The sequence below is a fragment of the Chiloscyllium plagiosum genome, unplaced genomic scaffold (assembly GCF_037043375.1).
Source record: "Chiloscyllium plagiosum isolate Xiang-an unplaced genomic scaffold, Cpla_swu_hap1 HiC_scaffold_51, whole genome shotgun sequence".
NCBI lineage: Eukaryota > Metazoa > Chordata > Chondrichthyes > Orectolobiformes > Hemiscylliidae > Chiloscyllium > Chiloscyllium plagiosum.
In genome coordinates this window covers 31,400,911-31,415,118 of record NW_028270189.1, presented here as the reverse complement: position 1 = coordinate 31,415,118, position 14,208 = coordinate 31,400,911, and the positions used below count along the sequence as shown (strand labels likewise).

The 14,208-nt window shown below is 43.0% G+C and overlaps 1 protein-coding gene across 1 annotated transcript in view; it reads right to left on the bottom strand.

Annotated features, from left to right (window-relative positions):
* Nucleotides 1-13,237, bottom strand: part of LOC148135132 (putative G protein-coupled receptor 139) — a 50,051-nt gene extending 36,814 nt beyond the window's left edge. The window contains exon 1 of the mRNA XM_087985207.1: nt 13,105-13,237. Coding sequence (XP_087841333.1) covers nt 13,105-13,237 — 133 coding nt within the window. The remainder of the gene's footprint in view (nt 1-13,104) is intronic.
* Between the last annotated feature and the right edge of the window lie 971 nt (nt 13,238-14,208).

The window sequence follows — 14,208 nt, the reverse complement described above, 5'->3', positions numbered from 1 at the left end:
TCCCCAACTTCCTCTGGCAAATCTTTCCATACACGTACCACCCTCTGTGTGAAAAAAGTGCCCCTTAGGTAAGTTATATGTGTTTCCCCTCTCACCCGAAACCTATGTCCTCTCATTCTGGACTCCCCCACACCAGGAAAAGACCTTCCCTATTTATCCTGTCCAAGTCCCTCACAATTTTGTAAACCTCTATAATTGCACCCCTCAGCCTCCGATGCTCCAGGGAAAACGCCCCCGCCTGTTAAGCCTCTCTCTATAGCTCAAATCCTCCAACCCAGGCAACATCCTTGTAAATCTTTTCTGAACCCTTTCAAGTTTCACAACATCTTTCCGATAGGAAGGAGACCAGAATTGAATGGAATATTCCAACAGTGGTCTACCAATGTCCTGCACAGTCGGAACACGACCTCTTAACTTCTCTACCCAATACTCTGCCAATAAAGGAAAGCATACCAAACGCCTTCTTCACGATCTTATCTACCTGCGACGCCACTTTCAAGGAGCTATGAACTTACACTCCAAGGTCTCTTTATTCAGCAACACTTCTTCGGACCTTAACATTAAGTGTATAAGTCCTGCTAAGATTTGCTTTTCCAAAATGTAGCACCTCGCATTTATCTGAATTACACTCCAAATGCCACTTCTCAGCCCATTTGCCCACCTGGTTAAAATCTGAGGTAACCCTCTTCCCTGTCCACTACACCACCAATTTTGGTGTCATCTGCAAACTTACTAACGGTACCTCTTATGCTCGCATCAAAATCATTTATGTAAATGACAAAAAGTAGAGGACCCAGCACCGATCCTTGTGGCATTCCACTGGTCACAGGCCTCCAGTCTGAAAAACAACCCTTCACCAACACCCTATGTCTTCTACATTTGAGCCAGTTCTATATCCAAATGGCTAGTTCTCCCTGTATTCCATGAGATCTAACTTGTTAAGCAGTCTTCTATGGGGAACCTTGTCAAATGCCTTCCTGAAGTCCATATGGATCACATCTATTGCTCTGCCCTCCCCAATCCTCTTTGTTACTTCTTCAAAAAACTCAATAGTCTGTGACGCACAAAGCCTTGTTGACTATCCTTAATCAGTCCTTTCCTTTCCAAAAACATGGTACATCCTGTCCCTCAGGATTCCCTCCTACAACTTGCCCACCACTGAGTTCAGGTTCACCGATCGATAGTTCCCTGGCTTGTCTTTACTGTCCTTCTTTAACAGTGGCACCACCAGTCCTCCGGCACCTCACCTGTGACTATCGATGATACAAATATCTCAGCAAGAGTCCCAGCAATCACTTCTCTGGCTTCCCACAGAGTTATCGGTACACCTGATCAGGTCCTGGGAATTTATCCACCTTTACCCGTTTCAAGACATCCAGTATTTCCTCCTTTGTAATCTGGACATTTTGCAAGTTGTAACCATTTATTTTCCAACAGTCTATATCTTCCATATCCTTTTCCACAGTAAATAATGATGCAAAATATTCATTTAGTATCGCCCCCATTTTCTGTGACTCCACACAAGACCGCCTTGCTGATTTTTGAGGGGCTCTATTATCTCCCTAGTTACGCTTTTGTCCTTAATATATTTCTAAAAACCATTTGGAGTCTCCTTAATTCTGATTGCCAAAGCTATCTCATTTCCCCTTTTTGCCCTCCTGATTTCCCTCTTAAGTATACTCCTACTTCCTTTATATTGTTCTAAAGATTCACTTGATCTATCCTGTCTATACCTGACATATTTCCTTCTTTTTCTTAACCAAACCCTCAATTTCTTTAGACATCCAGCATTCCCTATACCTACCACCCTTTCCTTTCACCCTGACAGGAATATACTTCCTCTGGATCCTTGTTATCTCATTTCTGAAAGCTTCCCATTTTCCAGCCTTCCCTTTACCTGCGAACATCTGCCTCCAATCACCTTTCGAACGTCCTTGCCTAATACCGTCAAAATTGGCCTTTCTCGAATTAAGAACTTCAACTTTTAGATCTGGTCTACCTTTTCCATCACTATTTTAACACGAATAGAATTATGGTCGCTCTATCTCTCTGTCTGTCTGTCTGTCTGTCTCTCTCTCTCACGCTCCACTTTACCCCCCACACTAATAACACTGCATGGATGCAACCCTGTGGACTGACTCCCTCCGGACACCTCACCATGTCCCCGTTCCCCACCTGCAGTAGCACTATCAGCAGGGCCACCCACTTTCACCCTCCCTCCCTCACTCACTTCCTCCCATTCCAGGAGAAACATCCAGAAATAGGACAAAAAGGGTCAAGCCAGGTGGTGGGTTGCTCGATATCCGTTCCATCACCCCCACACCCCCGCCACGTGGGGAGGACCGTGGTATGAGCCGGAGAGGACCAGGACATCACGTGTGAAGATTTTGAAACATCCGCGTCCCACCAACAGAGTGAGGAGCAATGTTCAGTGAAGGGCAATTCTCACTTTAAACCGACTGGCTGTTCCATTGCCTCTGGCACAACTTAGAAACCGTGGCCCTAAAGCCATATCCCTTTTGTGTTGAGCTGGTACAATTGGAATCCCCACGGTCTCAGTGTGTAAGAGGATGGGCTCACAACACATCGTCTCCAGCATCTCCCAGGAAGGGAGCACGGAGAATGCCTCCTACACGTCCTCCTGTGAACAGCTCAGATACTGAAACTCATCTGTGATATTTACTGTTCTCCCCATTTGTCCTGACATCTTCAAAAATATGTGTTCATATACAGATAGTGCTCTCTGCTCCAACAGCCCTTTATAATGGTGCAGACTTTATTTTGACTTTCAGAGTTATTTCTACCAAAGTGCATCGCCTCACACTGCTCTCCATTGATCCTGATCTATCATAAACCTGAATACTACACCAACGTGTCACTGTCCTGTTGGAGTCCTACACTGTCCTCCACACACTTCATAATTCTTCCAGGTTTAGTATCTGCAAACATTGAAATTGTCCTCCAGTCACACTCAACACAGAAATACTGACTTACTCACTATTGTGAGCAATTGCAATACTAACACACTCCCTAAGGACAGACTTAAATACTGATACACATCAGACAGAATGATTGAAATATTGACAAGTTTACTATGGAGTAAGAGAAATACTGACAGACACTCCATGTCTGTATTAGTTTCTGTGTACTAGTGAGTGTCTCTAAGTCTCTGTGTTAGTGGGTGTCTATCAGTGTGTATCAATGTGGAACGAGTCTGGCAGTTTCTATTTTGCTTAAAGTGATGTAATATTCCCCTGACACGAGACCCGAGGAAGGGTCCTTTCATTTCTGTCCACAGATGCTGTCACACCTGTTGAGCTTTCTGTTACTGTCAGTCTCTGTTGGCCTCCCCACAACAGCGACAGTAGGGGTGTAGGGTGAAAATCGTCAGGAATTCAGTTTGAGAGGGACAGAAGGAGGGCAGCAGCTCACAGCACATTAACACACACACAGGCACACAAACACACGCACACACACAAAGACACAGACACAGACACACAGACACACACATAAACACACAGGCACAGACACACACACACACACAGACACACATAGACACACATCCACAGACACACCCACAGACTCACCCACACACAAACACATACCCACAGACACACACACACATAGACACGCACATGCACTCACAGAAACGGGCACACAAAGACGCAGGCACACACACAGAGTCAGACATAGACACACACTCACAGGAACAGACACACATACAGCTACACACATACTCACAAAAAACCCACACCCACAAGAATTAACCCACACAGACACACCCACACACCCACAAACTCAGAGGCAGAGAGACACACAAACACTCGCACAGAGATGTGCACACGCTGACCGACACACGCAACACACAGTCACAGATTTCACCAGTTTCCTCATTTCCCCTCCCCATCTTTATTCCAGATCAAACCCTCCAACTCGGCACCTCCTTCTTGAACTGTGCTACCTGTTCATCTTCCTTCCTACCTATCCACTCAACCCTCCGCTTCAACCTATCATCTTCACCCCACCTTCATTTAACAATTGCCTTCCCTCCAGCACCATCCTCTCCCATTTATCCCTCAGCCCTCTTGGCCCATAAGCCTCATTCCTAATGAAAGGATGATGTTCTATATTTTGACTTTCCTGTTCCTTGGATGCTGTCTGAGCGATTGTGCTTTTTCAGCACCACACTCTTTCAACACAGGCACACACACACGCACAGCACAGAAACATACACACAGAGAGACAGACAGGCAGAGACACATACCGACACACGCACAATGACACAGACAGTCACACTCCCCCCCCCCCACACACAGACACCCATACTTGCCACATATGCACACATACGCTCTCACACAAGCACACACACACAGATGCCCACAACCACACATACACAGACATAGGTTTGAGGGGCTGAATGGACTATGCCCTTCCTATTAGTTGTGCCCTCATTTATAAAATGGGTAGCTAACTTGCTGTGAGGTTCATATACTTCTAAATATCTAATTTCTACCATTTAAGATTGAGATAAGGATGATCTTATATCCTTAGGTTTGAGCTGTCTGTGGTATTCTCATCCCCAGGAAACAGTGAAGACTGGGCCATAGGGTCTACACTCATAGAGTGTGAGATATGTGCAGCACGGAAACAGACCTTCCGGTCCAATGCACCCATGCTGACCACATATCCCAACTCAATATAGTCCCACCTGCCATATCCCTCCAAACTGCTCCTATTCATATTCCCATCCAGATGCCTTTTAAATGTTCCAATTGTAACAGCCTCCACCACTTCCTCTGGCAGCTCATTCCATACATGTACCACCCTCTGCATGAAAAAGTTGCCCGTTAGGTGTCTTTTATATATTTCCACTCTCACCCTAAACCTATGCCCTCTAGTTATGGACTCCCTTACCTCAGTGAAAATACCTTGCCTATTTACCCTATCCATACTCCTCATGATTTTATAAACCTCTATAAGGTCACCTCTCAAAGACAATCGCTTATTTTAATGTGTAGTGACTGCAGCAATTTGAAACACAACAGCCAAAAATTAAATTAATAATGGATATTATTGGTTGTGTTGTTAAGGGGACGCATGTTCATCAGGCTAATAGGAACCCTTCCCCCTCCTCAGTGTCTGAAGGTCAAAATTGAGCGCATGACTAACATTGCAGAAGATTCGATCGCTGCATCAGCAAGACAGCATTTTTGACTGGAAAGCGATTCCCCCAAATGTTAGTCTATATTCTGTGCTCATCTTTTAAACTCTCAGGGATCAGGATCATTTACAGTATGAACTCCACCTGATCATCTGACAACAAATGGCCTGAATGGAGGATCACTGAGATCAGAAACAAATCGGCATTCAGCTACACAGCACAGCAGGAGGCCATGCAACATTTCCAGGCTGTTAAACAGGAGCAGGAGAGCCCTGGTACGCTACCAGGAAATACAGAGTCGAGATAATTTACTTATTTTCAGGGTGGAAAGTTGTAATTAGTGGAATTCCTCAGGAATCAGTGTGAGGTCATCAACAGTTTACAATGATTTGGATGAAGGGGCTGAATGGATTTGAGCTCAGTTTGCTCATACACCAGGATAGTCATTCAACAAGATTTCATGTGGAGGCAGAACGTCTGCAATGGGATACAGACAGGGGAGGGCAGAGAGTAAATCTTCGCCAAAAAAAGCAGTACAATGTGGATGATGGGAAGTTTCTGTTTGGGAAGAAGCATAAAATGGTCGTAAATTATATAATTGGAGGCAGAATGCAGAACTCCGTGGTACAAAATGATTCGTGTATCCTGCTACATAAATCACATGAAGTTAGTCTGTACAGGCAGCACGTGATTGGAAAATTACTTGCAAAGAGAATTGGGGCTGATCTTAAGGATGTTTTAATGCATCTGTACAGGCCGTTGCTGAGACCACATCTGACGTACTGTCTATGGTTGTAATTGCACTGAAGTGAAAAACAAATTGCTTTTGAAATGTTTCAAAAGTGTTTCTCTTTACTCGTTCTTGCGATGAAGGCATTGAACGATGAAATGTTTCGGCCTGAGAATGAGAAACGTTATTATTAACCATATATGGTTTTGAGCTGGTGAATACCTGATAAATATTTTATCTTCTATAGGAGAATAAGACTGGGGAGCTAATTTAAGAATAAGATGCATTCATTGAAATGCAGATATTGTGAGGATATTCCAAGTTGTATTATAAAGGTATACGGGAACATATAAACACATCTTCGAAATTGGTGGCACTATTTATTCCGAAAGAAATGGCTGGGCGTCCAACAGCAACAGCGATGTACCTACATGGAGCAGGGAATGTGTTGGAGTCCTCCAGTTCAGTCACTGTTCAAACAGACTTCATTTGGTCCAGTTTGGGGCCAGATATCATTATTATGTGATTCAACTCAGAGAGGGAGAAAATGCATCATTCCTGAGAAGGAACAGGCTGTTGCTGCCTCTCTGTGTGTTCCTCTTCCCAGAAATGTGTGTGAGCTGAAAACTCCTCATTCGTCTATACCACTCATGGAGGATTCCTGTCGAGGATTCACTGGAATCGCCCCACGGCCTGAAGTAAAGGCAATCCAGCTAAATCGACCTGTTCCAGGAAGTTATCCCATTACCAGAAGCTTGTAAGAGCAGAATAGCTATATAAGCTGAATGATATTTGGAACAATCACTTGTGTTTCCTTTCATCATGAGTTCAATTAATATTTGGGCTCAGTTCTTTCAAGTTAACGTTCTGCAGAGATTATATTTTTCAGTTTGTCATCAAACGTGTGCATGTGTCTGTATTTTAAAGAGGGATACATCGATGCACAGATTTGGAATAGTCAAAATGTTTGTCATTCATCTTCCATCCTAGTTTGAGTAACTTTGTTTCGGTCATAAACCTGTTAATTTGAGCAGATTAAAGAATCCTGCCTGACTTGTTCCTAATCCTCACACAGTCTGAGACCAATATTATTGATCATACCACCAACCCGGTTACATTAACATTTGCAATGAACAGTGGAAGCGTGGGACGAGGAAAGGGAATAATGCCCTGAACTATAGATCAGTGAGCCTGTCATCATTGTTGGACACGTTGTTGGAGAGTATTGAGAGGAGCATGATTTACATGTATTTGCAAATGCAACAACTGATGAAGGATAGTCAACATGGCTTTGTGCATGGGAAATCATTTCTAACAAAGTTGATTGCATTTTGTGAAGAGGTGACAAAGAAGATTGGTGATGGCAGTGTGGTAAACGCTGTCCATATAGATTCAGCAAGGCATTCGACAAGATTCTGCATAGCAGACAAGTCAGTACGGTTAGGTCATAAATAGATCCAAGATAAGCTAGCCAAATGACTACAAACCTAGACTACAAACTAGGAGACACAGGGTGGTAGAAGACTGCTTTTCAGACTGGAGGCCTATGACTAGTGATGTGCCACAAGTCGCCGTGCTGAATCCACTGCTTTTCATTATTTATATAAATGATTTAAATGTGAATATTTTCCTGTTTATTTTGTTTACAGATGACATTAAAATTGGAGACGCAGTGGCCAGCAAGTTTTACTTCAGAGTTCAATGAGACCTTGATCAGGTGGGCCAATGGGCCAAGGAGTGACAGATGGAGTAAATTTAGATAAATGTGAAGTATTGCATTTTGGTAAGGTAAAATAGGGCAGGACATATACAATTAATGGTGAGGTCCTGGGCAGCGTTGTTGAACAAAAGGGCGCAGGATCATAGATCCTTGAAAGTGAAGTCGCAGGGAGATAGTGTGTTGAAGGTGGGGTTTGGTATGCTTGCCTTTATTGATCAGTGCATTGACTATGCGAGTTGGGAGATAGTGTTGCGACTGGTCAGAATGTTGGTGACGCCAGATTTAGAATATTGCGTTTGATTCAGTACGCTCTGCTATAGGTAGGATGTTGTTAAACTTGAGAGGGTACATAAAAGATGTACAAGGATATTGCTGGGCATGGAGGGATTAGGCTACAGGGAGAGGCTGGACAGACTGGGGCTTGTTTACTTTGGAGCATTGGAGGCTGACATTATAGAGGTTTATAAAATCATGAGGAACATGAATAATCTGAATAGCCAAGTTCTTTTTTTCCCACATTAGGGGAGTACAAATCTACAGGACAAAGGCTTAAGGTGAAAGGAGAAAGATAGTAAAGAGTCAATGCTTTCATGCAGGTTGTGGTGTGTGTATGGAATGAGCTCTCATAGAAAGTGATGGAGGCTGGTACGGTTACAATATTTAAAAGGCATCTGGATATGCATACTAATAGGAAGGATTTAGAGGAATACAGACCTAATGCTGGCAAATAGTACTAGATCAGATTGGGATGTATGAATTATGTAGACAGTTCTCCGTGCTGCATGACACTGTAAGGGAGATGAGGAGAAATTCTAAAAGGGTCATATGAGTGGGAATTCTCTTCTACAGAGGTATGTGGTACCTCTTTGTTCATATTTATCCAAAGCTGAGTTAGGTAAATATTTGGCAGAGAAGTGAGTCACAGATGATGGAATACAGACAGGAAAGTGGGGCTGAGACCACGATCTGATCAGCCACAAAGGTAGTGCCTGGTGGAGCAGGTTCATAGTGTCTAACGATCTAACCCTGCTCCTATTCTGATGCTCCATTCAGACACTCCAACTTGTTAGACAGGTGCAGTTTGAGGCCAGTTACTGCTGTAGCTCTCCTAACTCTCTGGAATAGAGAATTCCTGACATTCACCACCCACTGTTTGAAGAAATCACTGCCTGCTCCTACACGATGACCTATTGATATGAGCAATAGAGGTGAAAACAAGGACTTACCAAAGAGCGACTGTCCCTGATATCAAGGCAGTATTTAACTGAGGATGACATCAAGGAGCCTGAGCAAAATTGCACTTCATGAGAATCCATTGCAAACTCTCTAGTATTTGGAGTCATCCACAGCACAAGGGAATATTTTTATCATCGGTGGGCATCAATCATCTCAGCCGTGGGACATCTCTGCAGGATATCCTCTGGGTAGCTACCTCAGCCCAGGCATCCCCAGTTTTTCAACAGAGAATCCCTGCTGTGAGGAAGCAGGCCATTCATCCCATTAAGCCCACATAGCTCAGAAATGGGGACATTTACTGTACGTTACACAATATTCAGAAAGCTTTGTCATCCCTGACCTCCTGATGCAGTCTGCGTCCAAGTGCAACAAGCCTGAGACAACGTTCAAGCCTGTGCTGTTACACTGTCGGTAACATTCATGAAACAGCGCTGCACATTTCCACAATAAATGGAGGAGTTCACTCACTATATCAATCTGGCTTCACAGGAATATGGGAAAGTCATTCGGCCCATCAAAACTACTGGACAAGCAGAAGGATAGGCCATTCAATCCCTCCTGCTGTTACACAGGAAGACAAGGAGTCTGCTCACGCCCACACATCACCTACATGGGTCAGAAAGTGACCATGTCGCACCTGGAGTCGCTTACAAAGGAACAGGAAGAGGCCATTCAGATTCTCAAGTCATTAACACAGGAACAAGAAAGTATCAGAGATGCTTCAGCATAACAAACAAATGGAGCAGGAACTGCACAGATGGATTGTTCCATGGTATTCCTCATGGCTTCATTATTTGTAGTGCATCCATGTTATGTTAGCATGCTTTTCTGGCAGGGGGAATTAAGCCATTTTTTAACGAGTCCCAAAATCATCTTGCGTCGCTGAGAGAACAGACCTATGTTCTCTCCGGAATTCAGAAGCTGGTGGGGAATAGCTAACTGTTTCAGAATGACGGTATTGTGGCTGCTGACAGGATTATGCACAATGTAACGTTAAGTGGAGGGTCACGCAGTAACTGTGCATTACAGTGTTCAGAGTTCATTCAGAGACTGTACCTCTCCGTTAACCGAAATGAGGTCTATACACTGGCACGTAAACTATTGGGAATCGAACATCCTATGGAAAGTACGAAATTTCTCACGTTATCATTGGCTGCTTGGGACAAAATGAGTGTCCGTCCATAACCGTCAATTTTCACCTCCGTATTCTCTCACAGTGCTACACGTTAACTACACAGATACCGCTCTCTCTCCTGATGATACCATCATGCCAGGGTTCAGTATGGTGAAACTCCTTTGCACTGTCTCGGTGACGTGATGATCATTATTGATGAAGTAGACTCAGTCTGTATATAATACCCCAAGTTTTCTTTCAACAAAATACTACCATTGAGTAAGGTATATTTACTGTGGTACTCAAGTATTTTGCATGAAAGACCAGGTAACATTTCCAGTTATAATTGCTTACTATCCCATCTGAATTATGTTAGTGACTTATAACCAAGTACATCCAGGTCCTCTTCAACAACAGAACTTCCCAACCTCTCACCATTTAATAAACTTAAAAGAGAATCATTTTATTTGTGTTTCCCATTCAATCATGTTATACCTTGCGAACAGCTATTGCCCACTGATCCTTCTGATACCCCACAAGACTTCCACCCAGAGAAAAACATGACTCTCTTCGTTTTGCCCATTATCCAGTTTTTGATCCATTCTGTGTGTTCCACCCTTACTTACCATGGACTCTAACATTCCCCACTCACCAGTATTCAACCGTGTCGAACGTTTTCTGAAAAAATCAAATCCTCTACACCCACTGGTTGTCAATTTTCGATATCACAACGGACAATCTACACAAGCTACAGCAGGTTTATCAAAGATCCTTTCCCTTTCCTGAATCTAGGCAGACTCTACCAAATCATATCATTATTTTCCAAGTGTCCGGTTGTCACATTCCTTATAAAAGGTTTCAATGTTTTTCTAACAGCTGACATCAAGCTATTTATTTTTTCTGTTTGCCCTCTTCGTCCTGTTTTAAATGTTTAGGTTTACAATAGCTTTTTCCAGTCTGCAGGATCCTTTCCAGAATCTCACCAGCTTTGACGAATAGTCAGTCATTTTTTCACTAGCTCTGTTGCCACCTCCTCAATATTCGGGTATGTAGCTCATCAGTTCCAGCAACATACTAATCTTCAATTAGATTAGATTTTCAAAGACATACTCTTCATTAATTCTAATTTCGTGCAGCCCCTCATTTTCACCAGGGCCCCTGTTCCCTAGTATTTCTGAAAGTTAGTTTCTGCACCTTCTTCTGTGGAGACAGAGCCAATGTATTCCTCTCAGCAGGCAGGTGGCTTCTCTCAGCTAGTGATATATCGGAGGACTGCATTCCGGATATGTCGCTCAGTCCCGCCTGGAAAGTTCCAGACTAAATCGAATACACTTCATGGTGATGGATATGTCACCCACTCTGCTTGGAAAGTTTCAGAATCAATCCAGTTCACTTCATGGTGAGTGTCAGCACAGTCGTGTTCCTGGTATGAGTTTGAAGGTCACAGCTCAGTGACCACCTCACTTTTGAATGACGTTGGTTTCACGTTTTGCACTTGGAATGGGTCCAGCTTAGACAAATGTTCCTGGAAATTCCTGGGAGGATCATGCAGTGCCCTGTGTACAGAGCTTCCTTTCTGTGTAGCCACGACTCCATGTGTTTACCGTGGACCCAAAACACTCTGTAAATGCAGTGCTCATATCTCGTCCAGAGTAGGGTCAACATAGCCTTGGGTCTCTGTGAATGGACGCAGCAGCTGAGAACACAAACCTGTGAAAAGCGTCCACATAACGTCTCTTTCCTCTGTAATTACTGGAGCAAGTCAAATCCCCACACACATGGTGCACCACTCAGTCTTGAAAATGTTTCTGTTCTCAGCAGAAAAAAACAGTTACATCTCTGCATAGCCCTACAGCTACAGTTCCCTTCTCCAAAAAATATCAGCTGACAATGTGACATTCCGTTTCTTTTTATCTCAGCAACTATAAAGGAGACACCAGTATTATCGATGGAGTTGATCATCACACTCACAGGAGAAAAACAGCTGGAATATAACTCAATGTAAACAGGGACACATCTAAATTCACATGATATTCAGGAATATGGGAAAAGGGGGAATTTTAGAATAAGCTCCAATGTTATTTTCCTCCTGGTTCATCATCAGCAGTTCCTATGTTTGCTTTTCATTTCTCTCTCTCTCTTTCTTTCTCTAGAATGGATTTCTACATCCATTCAACTTACCTCCCCCTCCTACATCCGACCATCACTGATATAAATAACATTACTTCCCAGTTGCTTTCAGTTGTGATATAGGGTCACTAGATTCTAAACTTTATCTGTTTTTTTTTTCCTGACAGAGGCTGCCAGACTTGCTGAGATTCTCCAATATTTTGAGACGCTGGGGAATTTTATTTCAGATCTTCATCATCCACAGTTCCTTGGTTTATTTCACTTTTAATTCTGTTGTTTCGCAGGATGTCAGCATCACTGGCAAGGGCAGCATTTGTCATCCATCACTAATTGCCGTTGACTGCGAGACCATTTGTGAAGACAATATGGAGCCAACCTTTTTGTGTCACACTTGGTTTCTTTACCAAAAGCTATGGCTTAAATAATAAAATAAATCCTGATGGTTTATCCTTTCCGTTTGTAAAATTAGGTTTCTTTCCAATTGTTGCCATTTGAATTTAAGTTCTATCATTGGTTCTGGTAGAATTTGAAAAAATTGCGTTTAGAGTCATAACACGGCCAGTGACATTATTATTCTGATATGAGGTCCCTATTAAGAAATAATTAGAGAGATAAGTACAAGTTTGTAGTCAAAATATTTGTAACTGGAAGAGTGGTCAGAAAAGAACTTGAGTCATGAAATCTGAAGTTAACAAGGGGGCAGATGATGGCTTATTTTGCAACAGCACTGAGGCAGAGCTAGAGACTGGGGATATTATAGTGGAGGGTGTAGGCAGGGTTGAAAACAGAGAGAATATAGAGACATAAAACAGTTCAGGGCAAAAGGAAAACTCGTGTCTGAACAGTCTTGTTCCTTCTTAGATGTTTATGAGTGAGGATTCCGAAATTGATAGAAATGAAGTGGAATTTGTGACTGAAACTGAGGATAACAGGTTATATATTTGTTAAATATAAATAACAGAAATAGCAATAACCTTCATCATCGCTAATAGAATGGACAGAAATAGGCTTACCCGGAACACCAATAATAGCGAGGATAGAATAGTAACTTGCCTGAATAATCATCAGTACGGCTCGTATCCGCAACTCTAACCATGCCCAATCCTGAGAAAGCAAGTATAGACCCGAGGATAAACTACTGTCCATTGTTGTAACATTCTAGTCTAATGTTCTCAGATTCTGATCCATTGTTGGAACATTCCAGTCTGTTGTTCTAAGAGTCTCTTCCTCTCCCTCTTCCTGTAGCTGCTGAGCCCAATCATCTTGAGGATGACGCTGCCGCTGATAATATGGAATAACATGTTGAAGGAAGCCCCTTACTAATAGAAGAGGGAAACCCTTCAATGACACAGTTAGTATCAATGGAGACTGGCATCAATCACAGTCAATCACAGCTCCAGTTAACCCTTTCACTATAATCCTTATTAGTCACAGTAATACTTGGCTTGGTTGGGATGTTGACATTGCTGACTATTGGGCTAATAGCATCATCTCCATTTGTAAAGTTAGAGGGAGGCAGAGAGCTGATGTTTTCTATCCACTAGCTCGATGATCCTACGATGTTTTGGCAGGGTTGGAATTGCTGGGCTCCCAAGGCCGGCTGTGTCTGATAATCAGGCCTGCTGCATCCTATTGTTTTATTTATTTATGTTTAACTTTGACATGTATCTTACCCTCATGTAAGATAGGTCCAATCAAGGACAGTAGTGGGAGACTGTGAATTGAGTTGGAAGAGATAGGAGAGGTCTTGAATGAGTACTTTTCTTCAGTATTTAAGAATGAGAGGAACCGTATTGTTGAAGAGGAGAGTGTGAAACGGACTGGTAAGCTAGAGGAGATACATGTTAGGAAGGAAGATGTGTTGGACATTTTGAACAACTTGAGGATAGACAAGTCCCCCGGGCCTGATGGGATATATCCGAGGATTATGTTGGAAGCAAGAGAGGAAATTGCAGTACCGTTGGCAATGATCTTTTCATCTTCACTGTCAACGGGGGTGGTACCAGGGGACTGGAGAGTGGCGAATGTTGTGCCCCTGTTCAAAAACGGGAATAGGGATAACCCCGGGAATTACAGGCCAGTTAGTCTTACTTCGGTGGTAGGTAAAGTAATGGAAA